Source organism: Drosophila virilis, chromosome 2 (genome assembly GCF_030788295.1).
Source record: "Drosophila virilis strain 15010-1051.87 chromosome 2, Dvir_AGI_RSII-ME, whole genome shotgun sequence".
Classification (NCBI taxonomy): Eukaryota; Metazoa; Arthropoda; class Insecta; order Diptera; family Drosophilidae; genus Drosophila; species Drosophila virilis.
In genome coordinates, this window is record NC_091544.1 from 13141355 (window position 1) to 13166843 (window position 25489).

Here is a 25489-nt window from a genome sequence, read left to right on the forward strand (position 1 = left end):
GCTCCTTCGGCTTCAGATCCTCCCTGGTGCTATTGGAGTGGTCATTACAATGCACTGCAGCAGTCGTTGATGGGCGGGCTGAATATGAAGAACACCACGCACTCCTCTCTCCCTCTCCCACCAATCCGTCCCACAATATTTGAGTAGTCTAGAAAACGCTGGAATACTTACTGTAACTGTATATTGCATTCCCGACTGCCTTTTGCTGCGCATTTGTAACTGAGCTTTTGGTAAATTGATCCAATTTATGCTTATTTTATGGCAAATTACGAATGAAAAACGAAGGCGACTGCTACTGCTGCTGCTGCTGTTGCCACTGCCACTGCCACTGGGACTGCCACTTGCAACAGGGCTGTGGCCCACACCAGAGACAACGTCAACGAAGCAAACCGCGTGCCCTGCCCAATTAAAGTGACATGAAAAATAACTCGTATAATGCGCAATAAGCAATGGCTAGCAAAAATAAAGAACAGAGATTCGTTTCTTTCAATTTAATGACTGCAGAACCGATTTATTACGTTACCCATTCGAAATTCAAAGAAACTATCTTCATACAGCAAGCAAATCGATAATATAAATAAATATTTATGGCCAAAACTAAGGACAATATAAGGACCAAACCGATCAAAGCTTAGCACAATTAAGCTTTTACACTTTTCCGATTTCATATATAGAAAGTTTTAAAAAGTATTCTTTTATTTATCTAAGGGCTCATCCAAGGCTGTTTGGGAAGGATTTAACTAATATATAACTCATATTTAATTGCATCAGCTAATCTGAACTTAAACAAATATTGAAAAAAAATGTTCTATAAATTATTTGAATTATAATTGATTTGTAAACTTCTCCAGTCATATTACACCTATCTATATGCTTAATCTTAAAGTTAGCAGGTTGAAACGTTTGCAACTTGGTCAAAAGTAAAAGCGATTTTCTATTGGGAAACTATTAAAATCAACCAAATACATTTTTTGTTAATTTTCTCGTAAAACACATTTAATTGCTTTAAAGTAATATTTGAATTTGTAGCAGTTTATTCGGTTGACAAATGACTAGAAAATCGAATAAACGTTCAATTATAATATCTATTCAAATAACTCCTATCTCGAAGGCACCTACTATCAGATGTTCTTTTCATCTGGATGCCTGTTTGCACACATCTCAGCTGCTTCCAATAAAAGATCTTCCGCCACTTGCCCCTTACCCTCAAAGTTTTTCCTGCTAACTTTCTTTTATTGGCTTCTAAATGCAGAGCCAAATCCGTTTTACAAATTGCCATATTGTTGCACAGCTATTGTTGTACTACTTCGACAACAGTTGGCATAGTAAATACATATGTATTTGTATATGTATGTTTATGTGTGTATCTGTGTGCGTGTCTGTGTGTTTGTATGTTAGTTGACTGCAACAATTGTTGCATTGTTTTCGTATAATAAAATTAAACTTATGCACTTGCCTGCAACGCTTTCTCTCTAGGGAAAAATGGGTGTGCATTTGTTAAGTGGCAAAAGATTGAAATGAAACCAAACACAGACACACACACGCACACACACACGCACATACACATACATACATACATATACTCAACAAACAGACGTTGTGACGTGCAGCTTATTGGTTGTCTGTGTGTAAGTGAAATGGAATGGAATGAATCGCTTCGTCCTTGGTATTTATTCTTTGTGTAACTATGTGTGTGTGTGTGTGGGTGTGTGTGCTTGCGTGTGTAAGTGAGGTTTACCATACGCAAGATAAAGGGGCGCCAGAGCAATTTGCTCGAGGTCAGTTTCACTGCAATTTCGTTGATAACTTATGTCATTCAACAAATGAAGTTGACATGCGAACTCGACGCATTTCCATTTCCTCAGCTTTCCTCGGCCCTTAACCAATTCCCTACCCGCAGCCGACTCTTTCAACCATGGAATGCTGCTGTGCACTTTGGCTTGCATTTAATTTTGGAAATAACTTTGACCATATTAAATGGGCCACTTACATATGACACGCCATGTAGTTTACAGTTGAGCCACGTTCCATGACTGCCATGGCTTTAAACTTGCCAAACCCCTCAACCCAACCTGCTATTCTTACTCAAAACACTCGCCTGTCAATTACCTAATTGAAAATCTAGAAATCCAAAGATGCTGCCCATGTCAGTCTTGGCTCTGGGCTCCATGAGCCCTGTGTGCACTGCATACGATTATAAGTTTCATTTCGAGCCGTGCACTCCTTTGTGGAGCGGGGGGCTGTAGCCGAGCAGCCTTTGCCATTTCAATTTAGTCTTTGACATTCTGCCGCTGTGTCAAATGCAAATTGAAAAATCATCGGACGAGACTGCAGCGGCATCAGTGTAACGGGCAAACGAAATCAACAACAGGCAACGTTGCCATTTGGCTGCCGGAAGCGTTTTGCTGCCGTCCAAACTAATATTGAGACAGCGCGCAGCAAACTGTTTCCGGCAGGCGTCAACAGCAGCAGCAGCAGCAGCAGCAGCAGCAGCAGCAGCAGTAGCAGCAGCATCAACAGAAGCAGCATCAATAGCAGTAGTGGGGGCAACTGGGGTGGCAACATTGCCTATTCCTCGTGCTGACTGCCTTGAGCGGCTCCAAGCGCCGCATTTTTTGGCACGCAAAGCCGAACAAGTTTTTGGCAGCGGCTGCTCCAACGCTTCACGTAGTTGTTGTTGTTGTTGTTATTGCTGTTGATGCCAAAAGTTGCTTGTTAAACAGCGGAAACGGAAATGCCAACAGTCGCACAAAGGCACAAAGCGAGCGTCAGAGGTGGAGAGCAAGAGGGGGCATGAGCCAGACGGAGATGGAGAGAATGTGGAGGCAGGGTGCATTGCCTCAGATGTGTAAATCAAACTAATTGAATGTTTTTGCCGAAGCAGCAGCACAGCCCGCTGGCAGGCACATGGCTATGCCACATGTCGCGCGTAAAAAAAGCGAATGCGCCAACTGATAAGAAATTCAATTCCATTTGTGCTTCATACACTTGCATTACTTTGATGTTGCACTTTTGATTTCAGTTTTTTTTTTTTTTAATGTCAAACCCATTTCTTCCCTCAAATGTCACACAGCCACACTCATAAACTTGGTTATTAACACTTATTTATCAACACTGAACTAGTGTTAAACAACACAATCGGTGGCACGCCCCGTGGCTGACAAATAAACAAGCTCCGCTAGTATGCATGTCATGCAGCGTGTAATACTGCGTGCATTTAACTAATTAAGTTGCATTTCCTTTGACTTGCAACAAAATTTCCCCGACAAAGGATTTCAATATGTTATTCCTGGCATAAGACTACAAACTGGACAGCTAATTAGCAAGGAATTTTAATAGAAATAGCTCTAAATGCGTGCGTGATGTGGGTAACTCAGGTTTAAAAAAAAAAACAAGTAAGAGGTTCTAGTCGGGAGCTCCCGGCTAGGGGATACCCTGAACCCTCTTCTTCCAATATCAAATGCATATATATATTCTATTTTAGAAGTCAAGTTTGGTGACTCTAGCTCTTATTATTTACCAAAATGGCCCAAAAAACAGGATATCGATATTGACTTTTATCGATAGCTTGGAAACGGAGTAAATTATCGATTATCGGAAGCAAACTCGATCTGCGCAGGCACTAGGAGCACCTACATCTAAAATTTCCAGTCTATACCTCTTATATGTTTTGAGATTCTTGCGTTCATACATACGGACGCACGGACGGACATGGCTAGATCGACTCGGCTATTGATGCTGATCAAGAATTTATATACTTTATGGGGTCGGAGATGCTTCCTTCTGCCTGTTACATACATTAGGATTATGCACAAATACAATATACCCTTATACCCATTTTTAATGGGTTCAGGGTATAAAAACGAACAATAAGCATGGCTAAAAAATTAGCTTTTAATGTGACCAAAGCAAATCAGACTGCAGGATGTTCGCAATGGCTCTTTCCCACTGCTTTATTAAAAAGGGACTTTATGTAGACATTTTCATTGCGGTCAGTGTGACCAGCAGCACAATCAACTTTTACTACTAGCAGGGATCATGGGCAATCGAAAAAATCGAACAATCGATCGCTTAAATGGATGCAAGCCGATTGCAAATGTCAGTGTTGTAAAGATGTCTTCTTTTTGAATTATATGGTGTATGACTGCGTTTTCTGCAATCAAAATGGCAATAATGCGCCACCGCAATTAAAATGACTTCGATTTTTCCTGGATGCTACGTAAATGATCAAAAGTATTCGATTGGCTTTTACCGGTTCTGCTGCTACACCTTGGCGCCAATCTTGTCTATGGCAGCAAATTGCCGTTAATTTAATGAGCATTTTGGCCATAAAATCAGTTGAAGCGGCTCAATTGCTGCGGCGGCGCTGCACCAGCTGCCAGCACAATTTATTTGACTGTTAATTAAAAATTTAAATTATGCGCTTAGCCTTTGGCCCTCAAGCTAGGGCTAGAGCTCCATTCTCAGCATTCAATTGGCGCTGCACAAAATTAATTGCAGGCGAGCCAAGTCACCGCCCCCTGGTCCTGACCCTTAGCGCATCGTTTGCTCCATTGCAAATGCGAAATAATTTATAATTTGGCACAATTACGCCACAGCCACAGGCGCGCGCATGCAACTCCTTGCGCCCACCCAAAGGAGCGCTTGGGAACAGCACGATTGGAGCTTGGGCCTGGTTATATGGGTCATTTGATTTCCAATTGCATTTTATTGATTTTCCTCGAACACTTTACACCAGCTCACACAGGGCGCGAGCAGCAAAAGGCAATAAACTTTCACTTATTCTGTCGCCCTTGCCAAATGAGCGAACGGCAACTGAGGCGGACAACGACATTGGCCAGTGTTCCAGTGGTAAACACATTCCTCATAGATAAAACATTTGGCATGCTGCCCGTCCAGACGCTCGCGACAAGGCATTTCAAGTGGGTTTTGGCTTCAACCGAATTTTTGCTATTCTTTTGCTTTTTTTTATACTCTGAACCCAATGAAATAGAGTAAAAAGGTTCTCTGCAAATGTATTTAACAGGCGGAATGCTAATTTTCGACACTGTATTTAACTCTCATGTAACACATTGATACATCCAAAGTCTAAGGGAATAAAAAGCAGTTACTTTCTCGATGCTGGATATAGAGTATCTTCGAGTCAGTCACTCCCGATAGAGCAGTCATGTTTTTTTTTTGAACATTTCTACAGTTTGCACGTCCATTGTTTTCCCAGAAATTGGGTCGACTGACTCTGACCACGCCCCCAATGATGAGTACGAATGTTGATGATGAGCGGCTTGGCAGAACTAGCCAGAGTCTGTCATTGTTTCAGCTCCTGTGCATGTAATTTCCTGTGTGTTGCAAGTGCAGCAGAGCCCAAACAGTCCTTAAAAAGTTGCTGTTGTTGCTGTTGCTGCTGTTGTTGTTTTTGTTGTTGCAGTTGTTGTAACACTGATTACTGTCGCTTGTTAGAGCGTTTGGCTCTGCGGTTTTTTCTCTCATTTACATGAATACGTACATATCCCAGTGTGTGCGAGTGTGTGTGTACGTGTGTGTGGCCAAGTTGTGGCCTTCCCCTCTGCCTTGGGTCGCCTGAAGTTCCACTCTTTGGCACATTTGCCAAAACATACATTTTTAGCTTAATTTACAACTTGTTAGCTGCCAGCAAAACATTCCCCCAGCTAACGAAAACAAGGCGCATGTGTAAACAAATCAAACTTGATGCCAAAGTTCTGGCCATGATCCCCTCCATGTTGCTTCAAATTTGCAATAATGAGCAACGCTCGAGGGCCATAAACTGCTAACAAGGGCAACAAGTTGAGCCCAAGCCAAAACCAAAAAGCGTAACTGAAAAATCAGCTTTAAGCAACCGCTTTTAGCATGCCTAACTCAGCTCTAGTTTAATACTTGACGCAAGCACCCTTTGCCAAGAAAGGGTGCACTTGGAAACTAAAGATATTGCATGCATAAATTAATTAATGAATATGAGCTAAATATCTACATAATTTACTTTAATGCACATTAGCAATGGAAACATTAAAAACGCATCCAACTTGAGCCGGGAATTCACAATTAGATTATGACCTGGCCGAACCTAAAAAGAACCCAATCCAAATTAAAAAATAAAATTAAATAAAATTTAATAATGCACTTTTTTTTTGAATATTGATTTTGCAGTTTCTGTCAAAGCTCAAACAAATAGTTTGAATATTGAAATTTACATATAAAAACTTTAAACTAAATTATTTAATTTCAAACCAAGTTAAAAAGCCAAGTCTTAAGGCGAGGCGTTGGTTTGAACAGACAATTTTATTTTGGGTTTTCAGCCTGAGTCTTAGTCATTATGCAGTTATAGTTAGAAGCCAAGTGTATGAAATGCTCGAGTCCATTTTTTTTCTTGACCATTTTCAATTCAATTTTATAGCCAATGGCTGGCAAAACAAAAGCTAAGCGGCAACAGCATTTAAAATGCGTAGCGAGAATGTTTATGCAGTCAACTGAATAAAAGGCGTAAAAATGTCAAAACTGTCCCGGATGCGAAACCAGAGTGCCTGGATGAGCTGGTAAATGGGCGCTGTTGGGGGGACGGGGTGTTGGCAAAGCATTCACTCCCGGCCGACATGGGCTTGCTTTGGACCTTTGGTACAGCTGAAGGATGCGACTTGCGACTGGCTCTTCATTTATTTCATGCTCCATTGCATTACGAGATGTGTCAAATCAAACGCAACAAACCACAAGGGCGACCCAAGAGAAATGAAAAAACAGAAAAGGGAAACGAAGGGCAGCCAAAGCCAATGTTGACCCATATGCCAGACAGAGGCTCGACTTGGCCAGCGCCTTTGCGCCTTGTTTACTTTGCGCATTGCGCGTTGTTTTTATTCAATTACCAGTAGAAAATTCTGTCATTTGGTTCAGTTTTTCAGTAGCTGCAATTGGTACTGTTTGCTTTGTTATTCGAGATTAAATTTAAATTGCTTGGAAGCAATAAAAAGTTTCTCAAGTGTAAGTAAATGCCTTTAATGCTACTTACTATGCCAGCCACTGACTTTTGTTGGACAGTGTTAATTGTTTTGGGTCAAACTTTTTGGCCTTCAGTGCTGGCGCAATCCACAATTCAGCCAGCTGCCCAGTTGTATGAGCTTTCGTGGCCTTAGTTCAGGGCAAACACACAATGAGCACACATATGTATGTACAGTACACACACACACACACACATACACACACACAAGCTCGCACATACACGCACATTTACTCAAACACATAAATCAATTGGCTTTGGCTAAAACGTTTGAAATTGATTTCAAGTTCTTTGGACCATTGTTTTTATATGCAACAAAAGGGACAATTTTTTATTCCCAACACAACAACAACATGGCCATAGCGCTTACACACACTCACTCACACACACACAATGCGTGTGTCGGCCCAATGCATGTAAATTGGCCGCATTGTTTATGAGCTTTGGTCTAGTTGGTGCTTGTATTGCCTTTTGTCTTGGTCCAGCCAATGGCCTATGCCACTCCCCCAGCCACTCCCCTTGCCTTTGGCCTTGGCCATTGATTGTCAATTCAGTTTAAGTGCCGCACATAAATTCAACAAATGAGCAAAGGCGCCGCCTAATTCAATGTAGTGAAATATTTCTTAAATTTCATCAACTCAGTTACTTTGATTGATTAGTTCAACTTTAGTTTTATAGCTTAAGTGTTAGCTAAATAGAAGATCTAAATTAATCAGGCAATCTATTCAAAACTTATTTCAGATGCAGAAAAAGAAATCGAGGAATGTAAAAAATAAATAATGATAAAAAAAAGGACAATAATAATAATAATGATGAATATATTCAAGGTAAAATTTGAAAAACAGCTAAAAACAATCGAAAACCTGATTATATGGAATGGAGTCGAGTGAAGCGACTACGCAATACTCTATTAACAATTTAAAATCAGTTAAAACATTTAATGGGGCTTTCTACTTAGTTGTACATGTTGTGTGGCTGCAATAATTTTGGGTCGTTCCTTAGATAAGGTCTTCAATCGTCTTTCCACCAATTATTTAACTCTAGAGCGCGGGCCAACACTTTATCTGACGGGAATATTAACGAAAATAGGTATAAAGTGTCTAGCTTTAAGCAAAACAAACATTGCAAATAACCAATATCCTGTTTTTACTTTGTGAACAGTGTATAAAAAAGGAGATGCTCTATCCTTAACACGCCCAATCATCCACATAGAGCCTGGCCAATAGCTCGAAATTCTGCTGTTTATTTGCGCAGCATCTGTTTGGCCATTAGACACGACACATGACACGTTCTCAACACGCAGCAAAGGCCGGAAAATAGTCTGGCCGACTATCCGGCTCATAGTCCGGCCCACTGCCCAGCCAAGTGTTTATGTTTTCAATTCGCCAGGCAAAACATTTTGATTACGCATACGCAACGTGTGCTGGAAAATCTAACGTTTGCTGCTTTGACAAGCGGATCATATGGGTCATAAACAAAAGTCAGACGAACTGATTTAAATTCTGTTGGCTTTCAGCAGCTTTTGGCCATCAAAAGCAGCCCCAGGACTCGCAGCGTAGGCTCAGCACAGCATTAGTAACTATTGCTAATTATGTATTAATCAGAATTATTGATAGTTAAGTGGACGAAAGCGTTTATATATTCAAACGATACAGAGAATTAAAGCTCCATACAGTATTGTTTAAAGGCTTTAACAATAAAGCTGTCTACGGCGCCTAGGAGAAACAATTCAAACTAATGCATATCATGTGACAATCATAGCAAACTTTAAATGCACAAATTGAATACGGGCCCAAAACCATCGCCAAATATTTCAATCTAAAACGGTGCAAAACAAATCAATCACCATAAGCACACGGGGCGCGCCTCGTGCTGAACGGCTGCGTGCCACGAAAAGTGAAACAAACCAGATTTTATTTCTCTAACAATTTTCAGTTAAATAAATTTAAACTGGAGCGTCAAAAAATGCAAAACAAAATAAACAAAAACTCTATTTTTTATGTGTTATAAATACGACAGAAAAAAAAAACAAAGAGGTCTTGAATAAGATAAGCCCGACTAGGCGATACCCTAAGCAGCAGGCTTAACAAATACTTCATTTAACTATATACAAAAAGACGTACACACACACAAATTTAATATTTACGGTGCCTAATATCCGATCTTTAATAAATAAATGCTTGATGGGAATGGGGAAGGTACTTATAATAAAATCCGTTTTGATATCGAAACAAATGACAGGCGCATGTTATGGGAGAATATATTGATATATATTTAAGAAGAAGAAGATATGTGGGAAAAGACATAGATATATATTTAAGAATTACGTGTTTAGCTATTGCTATTGAGCACCTGTTTTCTGTTACATACCTTTGCATAAAAACATTATGCCCTTTTTGCCCATTTTCAGTGGGTTCAGCGTATAGAAAATCCGCGCAGATACAACCGACAACCGACAAGCAACCCCCTTAATCAGCATGACAGCAAAAAGGTGTTACCCTTGGCTTGAAATTTACACCACCAACAGCAGCAGCAAGGGCAAAGGGGCAAAGGGATACGGGCAACGGGCAGCAGTTGGCGGTAAAATTTATACAGTTCGTCACGAGAAATGCACATGTCCTCACAGCTAGGACGAATCGCTAGCAAACAACAAAAACAAATACATATAGAACATAAATAAATTAAAATTTACAACGGGATTCAAAAAAAAATAAAAAAATAAACTAACGAAACATTGAGTTGAAGAAGTATTTTGCAAGCGGCGCAACGAATTTTCGCATGCCCTTTCCTTTAGTTTAAAGAGGAAACGATGTGATGCGTAATTTAACATTTACATTATTAACGACTTTCAGTTTTTTTTCAATATAATTAAAACATTAGCTATGCAGCTGAAATTCCTGTAAAAAAAAACTTTCCAACATCCGCATTCACGCATATGCCGCATTTTCCATTGCAGCACAGTTTGACAGCAACTTTCACTTCTGCTGGTGAACCGCCAGAGCACCAGCACGTCAAATTAAAATGCAACGAAGCCTGTCGAAAAATGTGGCTAACGCGGACGACAACAAAATTTATGTACATAGAAATTAATATTAATAAAAAAATAAACTTGTTTGTTGTCGCTGCTAACACTACACGTTGATTGCCGCAGCCAAGTTTCCCGTCTGCCCCTTCTCCCCTCATCAGCAGCTGTGGTTCAATAGATGCTGCCATACTCCCGACTGTCAAATTAAAATAAATATGTCAGAATTCAAAAACTCGGATTTCAACTGAAATAAAAAAATATAAACAAATACTGACAAAACAATATAACAAAATGTTGTTCGGGGCTCAATGTTATTCCCAATTTAATACCTGCGGCAATCTACAGTGGAGCCTCGTTAACAAAAACATTGTAAATGAAACTTACTTATTACTCAATCTTATGCCTTTACATATTATATTAGAAAATACTACCGTCAAATCGAACCGGGTTGTAAATCAAATTTATTTATTACCGAGCAACAAGAAATTCAGTTTTTTTGACATTCTCACAAATCAGCTTTGGCCTTTCGCAGCGAGTCCTCACTGTACTACAAGCATTTATTTGTTTGACAATTTTTATTGCCTACTTTCAGACTGTTATTGGCGCGCGCTGCTACACAAAAGTTTAAAAAAAAATATTATAAAAAAAAAATGTGCAAAAGGCGTTAAAATCGTTTAGACCAACTTTTTGCCTGACGTGACACGGCCAAAGGGAGAAGTCGCTTGTGCGGCCTACATATTTCTTTTTTTTAAATTTCGAGCAGACAGAAGGCAATCGAATTTGGTGGCATAAACAATACAATGCAAACAGCAAGAGAAGCCGTGCCAACTGCTTTGGGTATTAAATAAAAGTTTTCCACTTAAGGTTTATAAAAAGTTGTGGCCCACACGCGCTGCAAAAGGGAGGGGTAGGCGGGGGGTGAAAACGGCCGCATTCACACCTACAACAGAAATCGGTGCGAGCCGGAAACGGAAACGGCGGTCGAAAAATGATGAATGCCTCGCAACCCGCAAACACCTACTCCCAACGAAATGGCGAAAAACCCCCAAAACAAATTTCAGCGGACATCTGGCATTGCCATTATAAGCTCGCACTTCGCCCGAAGATTTGGCGCAATAAAACGCCAACTGAACGCAACGAAAATGTTCCCATAACCATTTAAGGCAGGCGACAAAGTTTGCCGCCCCGTTCAATTGAAGTTTTACGAATAATAATGTAAATGCCAAACAATTGTTTCAAGCTTGTGTAGCTTCTAGTTGTTAAGAAAAAGGTCTTCAACTTTGCCATTTAGCACCTGTTCGGTTGAAAATGAGCAACCACATCGCCGACAGGACTTTAGAGAATGCAACCGCTAATTGCATGCAAATGTCACGCGTTAATTGAGTTGCAATCAAGCACAGGGCTTAATTAGCATCCACAAAGTAAGCCCTTAATGACCAAGAAGCAGCGGAAATTAGCACTTGACCAACACGACATGCGCAGCGTTTCGCTGCCTGTCAATGCCATACAAATTGCATGGCCCCACTTACCTTCTAGCTGATACATAAGTAGCTAAACGGAAATTGCAGTGTCACAAAATGTTTAAACGCAAAATTCTGCTCGACTGTCGGTTACCATAATTGCAAGGCTATCACATGGCAAGAAAAGCGAAGCTGAAAGTAGTTCGAAGCAAAACTTTAGACCTTGAGGACAGAAAAAATCAGCTTTAAGTTCAAGACATTATAAACAGATGATCCTTTCAATGACTAGATAATTGAATACCTATTTTATTGTAGAAATAATAAATTACTTGTACTATTATATATTTATTACTTAGTATTATTTTATTAACTAACTGATATCGCATAACTCTGCTCGTTTTGTATACAAGGCAGATACTTGACACAAGTTTATTATTTTCTAAGACAATCAAACGAAAGCCTAACTATTCACGCTTTTTCCACTGAACCGCGAAGCACGTCTCAAACAATTTCAATTGGATTCACGCATTTTTCACACTTGCGAAACGAGTTTATTAAGAAATAACCACGAAACGTAGATAGTGCGAAAATGTGTAGCTCTTGCGACTTACGCTGTGCATTGTTCATCAATCAGTCAATCACTCAATCATTTAGCGCAAACAGTTCCGATTCGGTATTAATTTTATATGCTCATGCATTCAACTAACAACTCCTCTGTGATAATTATAACAAGCATTATAGCTTATATAGCCCGCTGTCTTCACAGTTTTTTACAGGGTAGAATTGCAAATCGTTGTCAAGAGTTATCTAATACGATTTTAATTAGTAAATGATATTTTAAGCTGTCAAGTGGCAGCCACTGAGAAAAACTAATTGTCATTCGAGCATTATCTGCTGCCTGTCCTGGCAGAGTGCTCAGAAGTGCACACACATACACACTCGCACACACACACACACACACAGACGCACACTCAGAAGGACATTTGTGCTCGCATGTACTCGCTGCTCACACACCCTTTAAATGTGAGTCGGTTTGGCACGTGCCACCGCGACCTGCCACGTCGCACTTACCGCCCCGTTGACTTTTCATAGATTTAGGAGTACATTTTTCTTCGCTGCGCCAGATAATCGCATCACTTTGCTCTCGAGCACAGCACACACACACACACACACACACACACATACTACGTGCCACATGGTGATGCGCCTGCTGCTGCGGCCCTTAAGACTTATGTGCCACAGCGTGGGCCATGGGCATATTTAACGCGGCAGCGCAAAATGAGTCTTATTTATATTTAAACAGCCCTCAACCCAGTCGGCTATGCTAATTTGGAAATTTTACTCGATAAGAAAAATATAACATACAGCTAAATAACATAAATAATAGCATGTAAGTAGTTTGGCGACACCAGGCAATCAATCAAATTGGTTCGTGTCCTGGGTCAGGGCTTATTAGCCTTGCCGAGCGCCTCGAGCCTGTCTGGCAGCAAAACTAATTTAATAAGCCAAAAAACAAATCAAATTACCTGTCAATTTAATTTTGTATAGGCACATAAATAATAATGCAATATAGCAAACCCAAAAGGGCGAACAGATTCTGGGTTCAAGGACCAAGCTGAAGTTAAAGCTTTATATTTTTCTCTTGTTTTTATATATTTAACCTTATATATATATTGATTAATGCACTCACTTTTCACAGATCTTTTTGGAAAAAAGCAGCAACATTTGACTCTTAAATACAAGCTACAATGCATACCCCATTTGTTGCAGGCACAGTAAATACTCGCTCTTTTAGCTTCAAGAATGTCCTTTCCCGCCTTGACGCTTCCCACCCTAAACAGCTAACGCTAATTGCCAAGGATATGTGAGTATCAAGCGAAAGCTAATGAAACCGCAGCCAGTTTTAATTGAACTATGCATAGCTAAAGACGCACAAAGAAGTGCATACTCTAACTAAGCGTAATTGTATACTAATGCAATCAATTAAAGTTAGGCGCGATGCACACGTACTCAAGACAATAATCGCGTGCGCTGTTTCCTTTGATATTATTAAGTTGCTCACATTTATTATACACGAGCAAGAACGTTGCAAATGTACATAAAGCGGGCTGAGGCTGAGGCTGGGGTTGGGGTCTGGGCCGACTGGATGCTTTGCTGATGAGTTCAATCAAGTTGTAAGCATGATTTCACATTGTATTGGATGCGGCGCAGCGTTCTCAGTAATTCAATACACAATCAACAGCATTTTAGACTTCATTTGCAGCGATGGGCGGCAGTAAAGCGACATAAAAAATATATAAGAAGATGAAGAAGAAAAAAAAGATGAGCAAAAAAGGGCCAAATCAAATCATAAAAAATAATATGCCGCGCAAGGGCGCAACAGGATTTCCTTTTCTGCATGTGTCTGTGCGGCGGAGACTTGTCAGAGCAGGCATCAAGAAAATCAACAAGCTTTTACCTTTCGCATGCAAAACAGAATGAGAACAGGAAGTATGTCTGCCCGTGCTACCCACCAACACTCCCACCCCCGGCACCTAGCTATATTTTTCATCCCTCCGCAACTGCAAATTGATGCAATTTATGAAAACTTTTGTGCACTCAATTGCGAGTAAACGAGTACACAAGGCACTGTCATTTTTATGCACTTCTTGTGCCAAAACAATTTCTCTATATTCGCCCCGCCACAATTCCCCCTCTCGCCCGTTTGCGCCTGAATTCATTGAAGAGCTCGCGTTTTCGTCCTTTTACTTTGCCGGCATTTGGCATTTGTGCATTGTGCGGCAAATTAAGCGCATTGCCAGTGACTTCATTTCACCTCACATATAGTATACGAGTCTGTTAATATATATCTGTAGATATATGTATACTTATATTTATATACACAAAATGAAAAGGCTTCAAATTTCATTTGCCATTTGGCAATCATTTTAAAGCTGCCACTCAAAACGAAAAGCAATTCCCCGGCCTAATGACTGCCATTTGTAGCCAAAATATGAAATGTGCACCAGACCTGAAGGCGTTTATTTATTTTTATTATACTCTCACTGAAGACATCCCCACGTGTCTGTAATTACAAAGCAAGGCGTTTAGAAAAGTTGCCCAAAAATTATGGCATTAAAAAAATATAAGTGCAGCTCGAGAAAATGTTTGCAACTCGAACCGCAATTTGGAAGGGAACTTTGGGAATTTATTTATATCTTTCACATTAAAAGTAAATACTAAGCAAATGCTTATTATCAATTTGCTAATGTACTTTATTAATATCTTGTTGCTTTATGTAAATATGTAGGTTCTCTCGTTGAAAATGTTGAAAATTGCCAGATATGTTATAGAAAGATCTTTAAATAATATTTACATATACAAAAATACATTTCTCATATCTCACTGCCTACTACTGCAGTACGTATTTACAGCGACAGCTAACAGTTTCAATGTTATCCCAACAGTAAGTGGACTGTAACATAGCGTTAGCCTTAACATAACAGCGCAGCAGACTGCGCTGTCTGTTAATGTTAGTCAACAGAACAGAGACCCCTGCATTGTCCCTTTTCGAACATTGCCCCGCTTGTGGGAGGGGTAGCTAACAGCATGTTATGAGCAAGTGAGCTCTGTTATATCACTTGCCGGCTGTTAATTTTAGCAGCGATGTTAGCGTTTAGTGGCATGATACAAGTAGGTTTATTTTGCTGGATGGAAAGGTTAACGTTTGCTGGTTGCTGTTAACAGTGGCTATTAGCAGATGACTGTTAGCTGCTGGCTGAGTGCTGTTCATGTCGGCTGCTAGCTACTGGCTATGACTTTGGCAGAAACAATACGTTTTAACTGTATTTATATGGTTTATTTAAAATTATTATTATTATGCAGATTTATGGAAACGCTCACTCACACACACATACTTGGCATATATGCCAAGTGCACAGCGCAGACAAAGTCAATAGAAGGATTTTCTCACATGCCGGTTGCCGGCTTATCATTTGCCGGCTAAGTCGTCTGAGGTCTGGCCAAAAGTTTTCATAACTTTTCATCAAGCTAATAAAGCGTGCGCCATTTTGTTCCTCAAAGTGGATACCGAACGATACCAAATCAATGCGCCCTTGGTACCAAATCCTATATCTGCCTGTGTGAGTGTATGTGTGGCTGTGTGTGTGTGTGTGTGCGTGCGTGTGTGTGGTAATGTGTATGTTTGCAGTTGTGCTGCTGCGGCTAATGAATAGAAATGTCGTCCTTCAAAACTTTTTGGCTGCCGTAGAAGCTGCCTCTCAATTTGTGTCCCTTCGCTGCGCTGCGCTTTATGGGTTAATGAAAAGCTGATTTCACTTCCATATTTCACACACAGACAGACACACAGACAGACACACACACACATACAGACAGACACACGCACAGTCTCACAAAAGTTAGCTTTGAGTTTTAGCTTTTGGAGATTTGCGACTCACTTAGAATGCAAAACTTAAATGCGTGCCATATGAAACGTTAATTGTCTGCACCAGGCTAAGACTGCTGCCTGGTGCCTTGTGGCTGGTGGTTGACTTGGGTGGTTGGTGGTTGCTCGGTGGGGGTTTGCCTGCTTTTGGTTAAAGGCCCTTCGTGTTTGTATACCTTTGGGAAACAGTTGTGAACTGGTGTAATCAATGCAAAGAAACCGACTTTGTTGAAGAGCCAACTTTTTAGCAGATTAAATTGCTACTCTTTATACTGTGAACGCATTGAAAATTGGGCGGAAAGTGACTTCTGTTCGATCCTATCCAGCGAGCCATGTCCTGTCACTCTGCTCCGTCCATATAAACTTTTATGGCTTATGTGCAAATACATATGCATATAAATATACATTTGTATATCCCAGTCGGGGGATCCCCTTACTCGCTTTGAATGGAACTTGTTTGTTTTTCTGTGAATGCTTTTACATGCTTTCATTTTAAATTATTTCTCAATAAAACTCCTCGTTTTATGATAATATCAGAAGCTTTATTAAGTGAATGAAGTGAATGACCCTTAACCGTTTTGTGTGTATTCAGTTATTCAGATTTTTTCAAAGACGAATACTCAATTTTAAACTAAGGAACTATCTCTGGATATTTTCATCTCTCTTTCCCCGTTTTCACTCATTCACACTCTCCCTCTCCCCTCTCTTTCTCTCTTTGTTTCCTTATGGCTATTTTAATATTTATTCCAAGTGCATCTGCAAGGCAAATAATTTTTCTTTCATTCATAAAATTTGACATTAGCATATTGCATTTCCATTGCGTTAATGTGACAAAATGACAAATGAATTGGAGGGCGGTTTATATCAAACGACCCACACACCCCGCACCACCCGGCCAACTACCACTAAAATGCATTTTATGCGTTTCGCGGAAAATGCATTTGCAATTTTTTTTTTGTGGCTGCTGTTGTTGACACAGGCGTGGGCGTGGGCGTTGGCGTTGATGTTGGCGTGGGCGTGGTCGCAGTGGCAAAAAGTAAAAACATTTTGACAAACGTTTACAAACTCGCCAAAGCGACAAAAATAACAACAACAACAAGAACAACAACAACTATTCAAAAGCAACGAAGCAACTTTGAAATTGATAAATTGATTTATGCACTGTGCAAAAAAATAAAAAGAAATAAAAACGTCGTCAGTTGACTGTGTGAAATATATGCAAAAATCTCTTATGTATGCCATGAAAAATGAAAAATGATGCAAGACGAGCATCTAAAAAAAATTTGTAGCTTTTCAACGAGCTGCCTTAGACTCTTAACAACCACAAGCGATGCATGTAAAAACAAACCTCTTTCGATTGTGCGAATACTCATCCAAATGTCGATGACCCCCAGATATCGACAATATATTATAGAATATGGAACACATAACAAATGCATACCAAACTTTTATACAATAATAATGTGTACTCGCTTCGAACTCATCCCTTAATCTCCGTGAAATACATTTAAGGAGACCAAAATTTGAGCACTTTTGCGAAATCAATTTATTTATTTGTGAAATCGGGGTTCAAACATTCCATGGGTGAAGTTCCAGATTGAAATTGAAATTTCTAAGAATCTTTATGAAAATTCATTAAAGACGTGTTTTACATTTTTCGGGCAATCCAATCCGGTGGCAAATATGGATCAAAGATTTTGAGATAAATATAAATGTTGTCTAAGTGAAAGTTGTTTGTTTAACATCCGATCAGCTTGAAACTTATTTCGAAAGATCCTTCTTTAAATTCAACTAACAAGTGCCTCACACATTCGGTGATAAACGCGGCTCTAAGGTTGATAATGGAAAGTCCAGCCGCAGCTATGAGAATTCAAGATTTTTGTTTATGTTTTCCATATCCTTTATTCCCTACTAAGCGAATCTACTCGAATCTTATAAGTTCAAGTAAGTCTCGTAGGCTTCAGTTCAATTAGAAGAGAAGGTGGCCTTAATATTGGTGGAAGTGATTTAAACTTTGGAATTAATATAATACCCTCTATAGAAAGAAATCTAAACAAAGTACATAAAACAGAATCATTTCTTTTTCGGCAATACCACAAAACTTTTAAGCTCATCATATTTAAGCTGTTGACAAAATGAAGAATATTAAATGAATGCAAACATAAATAAAACAAATCGATAAGTATATAAATCAAAGCATAAATAATAAAACCAAATAAAAGCACTAACGATTTCAACTATTGATAAGGCATTGAGCTCAGAGTTCGTGGCATTTACAACATTTCAACATTTCTTGCATCTGATTGAGTTTTGGATAAACGTATGAGGCATGACCCACGCCCACGCACGTAGCTGGCAACTGGCGGGACACAAACCAAAAAAAAATGGCAATGTCAAACAATATTTGCGTAATAATTTCAATTTTTGCAAAGGGCACAGCGAAAGTTGTGGCTGTTCTACGCGCAAGTATGGCAAGGATATGGAGCTGTTTTTGTTTTTTTTTTTTTTTTTTGGAGTTTTCCGTGTTTGTGTGTCTTGTGCACTGGCACATTTAAACCGTATAGACAAATAATTCAATATGGTAAACAAGTCACGTGCCTGGTGTGTTATTGCTTTTTGTTGGCTTTGATTTTGTGTAGACAACGACGAGGACAATAGCAGACAGCACAAACGGGCAACCAGCTCTAAATGGGTAGGCGCTAATGTCACGCACACGCCCACAACGAAGACAACGCCGACTTTGACGCCCATTTAGGCTGTAGAATTCACGTATGTTTCAGCAGCAATCATTATAAACTTAATTAAAATATCGGCAAGCCATAATAAATAACAATAACGGCATTTGCCTTAAAGTCTTTAACAAACATGTCGCCGCTCACTTCAAATATTGAAACTCAACCCAACTCAACGAATTCCGTACACTTTTGAGCTCTTGCCAGGGGTTGGCTCAATAATATTAATACAAATATTTATTTATCATAAGATATTTAAGTTTAATATGCGCAACAGCAAAATACCTTTAATCCAATTAAAGTTCTGGCATTCGTGCAGAAACTTGAGCCGGGGCTAAGGATACAATCAATCTTATAGATAGAAAACCAAGATTCGAAGCAAACATCGTATTTATTGATGTCCTTTAATATGACTTAGAGACAAAAGATGAACTTCAAAAATATGAAAATAAACTAGTTTGTGCTATATTCGACTGCCTAAGACCAATATTGACAATTGGGTAACCTTTTGTAGTAAAAATACTAATATTTATTGGAATTTATTAAAATAATTGGTTTTTTTTTATATTTTTTGGATCTTCTAAAGAAATAAACAAATTACGATATTTTGATAAGCAAGATTTTCATATGATTAATGTTAAAGTTAATATTAATGTTAATGTTAATGTTAATGTTAATGTTAATGTTAATGTTAATATTAATGTTAATGTTAATGTTTAAGCAAATAAGACGGTATATTAAGGAGTCGGTGGCTATAAAATGAAAGCTATTTATTTCAACTGTATATAGTACTACTCCAGAAGCTACTTGTCAAATTTGGCGACTAACGAAGGAGATTTGCTCTCAAAGAAGGATTTCGATATATATATATATATATACTTTTAGCAACTACGTTCATAATTTTACGATTCTAAATCTTAATGGTTTTACGAGTGTCGCGTTTATATATACGGACAGACTGACGGACATGGCCAGATCGACCCGGCTATTGATGCTAATAAATAATATATATACTTTATTGCTCCTTTTCCCCTTTGTTACATACAGTTTCACAAAAACATCATACCCTTTTTACATATTTGTTGTGGTTTCAGGGTATACAAATATAATTTGTAATACAAATATAGAATTATAATAATAGAGTAAAGTAGCAGTATTTTGGTAACGCATTGAGTTGCCCTCGTAATACATGTATTTACATATAAACAGCGGCGTCCGTTCATCCGCACATAGGTAACAATCACAGGTAACTGCTACATGTGTAAATATTTACAAAACGCGCCAAAAACGTTGGCAAACAGACGCCAGGCGCCTACACTTGTACCGTTGCTCATCATCATTGTTGTTGTTGTTCTTGTTGTTGTTGTTGTTGTTTAACTGTAACTCGCTCGTTGCCATTTTCCGCACACACACACACACACAAACGCAACTACATGCCACACGTCTGTGCAAAGTTATTTATGCTCTTCGATATTTCTGTGGTTGTTGTTGCTGCTGCTGTTGCCAATGCCTCACAGCTACCTACACCCACCACACCACCCACAACACACACACACACACACACACACACATACACACTCACTGTTTCTTTTTATTATTATTATGCTGTCATTTCTGTTGTCGCGACATTGTCAGCAACATTGCCGTTGCCTTTGTGCGCTAACCCCTTCACACCCGCTGCTGCTACTGTTTGCTGCACGGGTTGTGTCGGAGCGGGTGGGGGCGGTACGGATTGTCCACATGAAAGGGTTCAACTACTTCGTGTATGACACATGCCATAATAATTTTATGCTTTTCAAATTGCTCAACCCTTAATATTTCATTAATATGGCAAGCAGCTCGACAGATTTGCCATAAACATATGTATATAGTATGTAAAACGATGTTTGTAGCATTTGGGTTCAATTTATATTTGTTCCCCACATAAATCAATTGAATTTGGGTATTTCCATGTGCTGCCACAAGTGTCTCAAGCAAACTTTAGTAAGTCCCATAAAAATGAAAAGATTTCCTAAATATTTTTTGTTATTATAAAATAATGTTTTAAGCTAACAACATAGAAATGACAAGACCAAATCCTTATACTACACCAGATGGCGTAGCTCGGAAACTCATTGTTAAGTTGATTGACTGACTCACATAAATTGAAAAAGTGCTCAACAATTTTTGAGAGTCTGGGGCAATTATATTGATAATTATATACATAGAAAAATATATCCACCCAATTTTTTCGAATTCTCCAATCTGATCACGCATATGCTACACATTGCGCGTTTACATTACGACACTTAACACTCTGTAAAAATGCAGAGCATGCTCGGCTGTTAACCATTAATACTTTTTTGCTCTCTCTCTCTCTCTTTCTTTCTCTCGCAAGCTCAACAGCGCGCCAATTTTTTTTGTTACAAAACTCAGCGACTACCAATATACATATGTACTTATTTATACTGTTTTAAAATCTACCTTTAAGGCCGGGGAATGTGAAGACGTCTTATATATCAGTTTCCAATTACACAGAGCACAAACTAATAAAACATGTACAACAATGTAAGTTAACTTCGCTAGCAAACGATTTTATACACACGCACAGGGGATACAAACGATCGACGGCAGAAGCTTGCACAAACTAAATAGTCTCTAAGCCGGCCTTAGCACCAATACATTAACAACCAAGAGCACGCAACCTATGTATGTATATAACTCTTACTCTCACCCCGCTCACGACGAAGGTAACGGGATAAAATATTTTACGACCAATGTTGTGAGCGCAATGCACATATGAATTACCCCTCCCGCTCACCCACAACGCTCGTGCTCTACAGTAGCTGATCTGAACATACAACGGGATCTTAATCATTTAGTTAAATAATGTGTCAACAGTGGATGCATTATATAATTTTGATCAAGGTCTAAAAAGAAAGAAAAAAACATAAAGCCCACCCAGTGCAAACGTTGCCACAACCTATCTATGGAGGCTCAGGCTGAAATGAGCTGTAGCAAAAAGGAAAAAAACATATATATATAAAGATATATACTCTTTTTTGTTTAGAAATCGTTTGAACTGTTAAGTCGTGCGTCCTATTAGCCACGCAGAGGCTCAGGCACAGGCCAGGCCAGGCCACATTGCCACTGTGCCCACCCCACGACACCCTAAGCCTCACAAAAACCACCCCAACCGGAGGCAAAGCGTTTAAGTGCTTCGCTTGCCTTTGATATGTGTCCATTTGAACGGCGCACTGGCGGGTCGGTGATGCAATAACAACAGGGCGAACCACAAGTAAAATATACAATGAATACCCTCAAGCGAATGCAATCTGCAGTGAATACAGTTTTGTAGCACTTGGTAAACGCACACAGTTTGACAAGCAGCTTGAGAGCAGCACAGTGGAACTGAGCAGATGTTTACTAAAAATATATAAAAATGTGAATTTTATTGTTTTGTTTTTTATTGTAATTGGTGTTAAGCGTAGAAATAATAAATGTATTGGTGGTAAATCATAATATACATATACATATATAGACCTGTCACACATGTGCATTTCTATATATATACATATGTCTGCGTGTATAGTTCTATGTACATTGTTGCTTAGCTCTATATAGAAGATTGCTTACGGTCTATTACTAAAATAAACATAGCGTCGTATCTATCTTAAATATTTAAGGACTATACTCAAGATAATCCGAATCATTGCCTTTTACTCTGGCAAAGCGGATGTGGTCGCAAACCCTAGCTTAATTAAGACACAGGAGATCGTTGAAACGTTGACGACGGCCTAACAGCCGTCGTGCGATCATGTCATATGTGGCGCGGCCGCCGTAGCTTGTGAGCCAGCGGTTGGCTTGCCGGAGAAGAATCGATTGCCTGGCTGCGAAGTAAACAGCAGTGTATCCACCGAGGGTAACATTTGATTCGAATGCACCAATAGGGGCATATTTACCACCGAAACCGTGGTGGGCCCTGAACTGTTGATGGCAGCTCCAGTGCTCGTGCAACTGGCCAATTTGCCTTGCGCATTTAGTGTAAAGGCAGGCAGATAGTAGTTGGTGGTGCGACCAGTGCTCACATGCGTTGATGTCGAGCAGGTTGTGCTGCTGGTGGAGACCGCTGCCAATTCCATGGATGCGGGCGAAGAGAACGGTGATGATTCGAGCGAGGGACAAGCTAAACGATTGCCATTGGTCGGCTTATGAGGCACTGTAAGAGCAAGAATGACACTTTAATATATAATTGATATAGAATTCACAACTAAAGGACTTACAGAAATCGTCGTCAGGTAGCAGTTCATCGGGTAATTCGTTTTTTATTTGAAAGTGCAGGGCGGCGGCTGCCTCAGAGGAGATGGCATTGTCAGAGGTACCCATGTCTGTGCTGACAACGGGCGCATCATATAGACCACACTCTTCCATCTCCAGCGCCTGCTCCATAATTAGCTCTTCAGCTGACGTCAAGCTGAGGCCGTGCAAATCCAGAAACGGCCCCTGTGTCTGCAACGGCTCCTTCTTAATCTGCGGCACTGCTACGGTCGCGCCAGTGCCTGGCGGTGGCTTTTGTTGCAACTGCTTGGGCGCCAGCTGTTTGCGTTCGCGCTTGGCCTTCAATTGCTTGGGAGGTGCGGACGAAACTGATGGCGACGGTGGCGGCAGCTGTGCCATCGCAGCAGTTGACAACTTTCGGTCCGGCGGCGGATGCACCTGCTGCAGTGCTGTGCCCGCTGGCAATGTGATGCCCAAAGCGGCCAGTGTAGCTTGTTGCGGTTGCTTCTTTTTGCGTGTCTGCTTAACTCCTGTTGCGGACGCGTTGCTAACTGGCGCCTTGGCTGTTTCACTGCTGGGCTGAGCTTCTGCATCAGCTTTTCCCAGTGGATCCTCTGCAGACGTTGATGCAGCTGCTGCTGCTGCGGCAGCGGCGGCGGCGGCTGCTTTCTGCGCCTTCGTTGTCGTTGATTTCTTGGAGCAGTAGGAGGGAATGTTCTCGAGATGCTCACCAGTCTTGTGATCCACTTTATGGCGACGTCGCGTATGCTTCAGCCAGTTGGGAAAATTTGTAAAGTCACGTGGACAATAGTTGCACTTAAAGGGCCGCATGCCTGTATGAATGTTCGAGTGCTGTTTCAGCTTCGAGTTGCTAATGAAGCTCTTGTCGCACACGGTGCAGGCAAATGGACGCTGCTCCAGATGCACCAAGTTATGCACCTTTAGGCAGCGTTCGGTTTTGTACATTTTGCCGCATTTCTCGCAGCGATAGGAGCGCGTCTGGGCATGATATTTCTGATGGCGCTGCAGATGTGAGCGCTCCTGAAATCGTTTCTGACATTCGGGGCATTCGTACGGCTTCTCCGAGGAATGAATGCGCGCATGATGCGTCAGATTGATCTTTTGCACAAACTTCTGGCCACAGATATCGCACTGGTACTTCTTGTTGTCGCTGTGTATCTTGCGATGCATCCACATGCTGCCCAGTTTTAAGCTGAAAATTTGAAAATGTTTTCATTGATGTTAGCTCAAATGATTGACTGATGTTTTGGACCTACCATTTGCCGCAGTCGGGGCATTTTTTCCAGGTATCCTTACGACCCTCACTGCGATGCGTCTTCAGGTGCTTCTTCAGGCCCGCCAGCAGCTCGAACTCACGCTGACATTCGGTGCAATTGTAGGTAATACGCAAACGGTGCGCGGCTGCCTTGTGTGTGCTCACCAGCTGTTGATTATCCAGCACCAAGCCATTGCAGTCTAGGCACTTGTAGAGTGGCGGCGGAGGCGCTTCCACCTCCAATTTCGGACTCTGCTCCAAAGGCGTTGCTGGTGGCGGCATTTCATTCGGCTGCTGTTGTTGGAATATGGTAAATGCATGGGGCATGTGTTCCGTCTCGCAAAGCTCCACTTTGGTCAACACCTGTGCTTTTGTGGCCTGCATTGGTGCGGTTTTCTCCACGGCCGGCTCTTCCTTGAATACCTGCAAGCGCAGCGCTGTGGCTGCTGGCAGCCGGGTCTTCCGCTGCGGCTGCTGTGGCTGACCCGGCTGCACCTGCATTTGGTCAGGTGAGGGTACCTTCACTGGCGTCGTTGTTATCTTTTTAAAGGGTGAATTGGTAAACGCATTTGGCGGCTCCGGCCGCAAAAACGTAACATTAAACTCCGAATTGGTATTGTCATTGGCGCTGCCATTTGATAGGTTCGCCACGTTGGCTACACTGGAACTTGCACTGGGACTGGCGGCGGTCAGCTCATCGCGACCAACGTCGGCAGATAAATTGAGCTCGGTGTTATTTTGGGCGCTCTCGTCTAGCACACGCCAAAAGTCCGTTGAGGAGAGGCTGTTGCCGTTGATGAAGCTCGCGGAGCTGATTGTCACGCAAGCGGACAGATCAATGTCCAGTGATTCGTCCTTAATGCTCGATATGGAGTCAAAATTATTAATGCGCAGCAGGGAGCTGAGTATCTCATCGTGGGCTGCTTTGGTGGGTGTGCTTGCATTAGCCGCATAGTCGCCGCCATATAATTTAGGCGGCAATTTTTTGCTTGGCGCCTCTTCTTTCATTCTCTTTGCTTTTCCTTTACACTCCATTCGCAACTGCGACACGTAAAGGTTATGCGGTCGGCGTTTCTTAATTTCTAGCGCTGACGTCGGTCAATTTCATACACTGGTTTATTGTTTGCAGTCACAGCACTATTAATTTGCACATTTCGGATGGTTTTGTACGATAAAACGATTAAATATTGCACAAAAACACCAAAAATATTGTGAAATGCGCTTTGTTTTTGTCACGCTATGAATTCTCAAGTCGCCATTTTGACAAACAGTGTTGTAAGACGCGACGCCTTTGCGGCTAAGGGTTGCACACG

General features: G+C 40.7%; 1 protein-coding gene and 1 long non-coding RNA gene across 4 annotated transcripts; one reads left to right on the plus strand and one right to left on the minus strand.

Annotated features, from left to right (window-relative positions):
- Positions 1 to 12812: 12812 nt before the first annotated feature.
- LOC116651362 (uncharacterized) lies at positions 12813 to 14747 on the plus strand. Of its 3 annotated transcripts, none has more exons than XR_011416147.1 (4): positions 12813 to 12878; positions 13188 to 13352; positions 13411 to 13662; positions 13731 to 14746. It is a non-coding gene; the product is annotated as an uncharacterized lncRNA (long non-coding RNA). The 3 variants fall into 3 exon arrangements; XR_004304329.2 differs by having other exon boundaries at positions 13478 to 13662; positions 13731 to 14739; XR_011416148.1 differs by lacking the exon at positions 12813 to 12878 and adding an exon at positions 12898 to 13108 and having other exon boundaries at positions 13731 to 14747.
- A 7318-nt stretch (positions 14748 to 22065) lies between these two features.
- Positions 22066 to 25432, minus strand: wdn (wings down). Its single transcript, XM_002053942.4, has 3 exons — positions 24178 to 25432; positions 22906 to 24113; positions 22066 to 22841 (listed from the first exon to the last, which is right to left on the minus strand). The coding sequence occupies exons 1-3, from the start codon at positions 25209 to 25211 to the stop codon at positions 22438 to 22440; spliced, it is 2646 nt and encodes an 881-aa protein (XP_002053978.2). The 5' UTR covers positions 25212 to 25432; the 3' UTR covers positions 22066 to 22437.
- Positions 25433 to 25489: the final 57 nt, after the last annotated feature.

Bases quoted from the DNA above. Each gene is read 5' to 3' on its own strand.
- wdn (XM_002053942.4), bottom strand. From the start codon at position 25,211: ATGGAGTGTAAAGGAAAAGCAAAGAGAATGAAAGAAGAGGCGCCAAGC. The intron at 24,114-24,177 runs GTAGGTCCAAAA...TCAAATTTTCAG, and splicing joins TGCCCCGACTGCGGCAAATG to CTTAAAACTGGGCAGCATGT. The intron at 22,842-22,905 runs GTAAGTCCTTTA...TTGCTCTTACAG, and splicing joins GCTACCTGACGACGATTTCT to TGCCTCATAAGCCGACCAAT.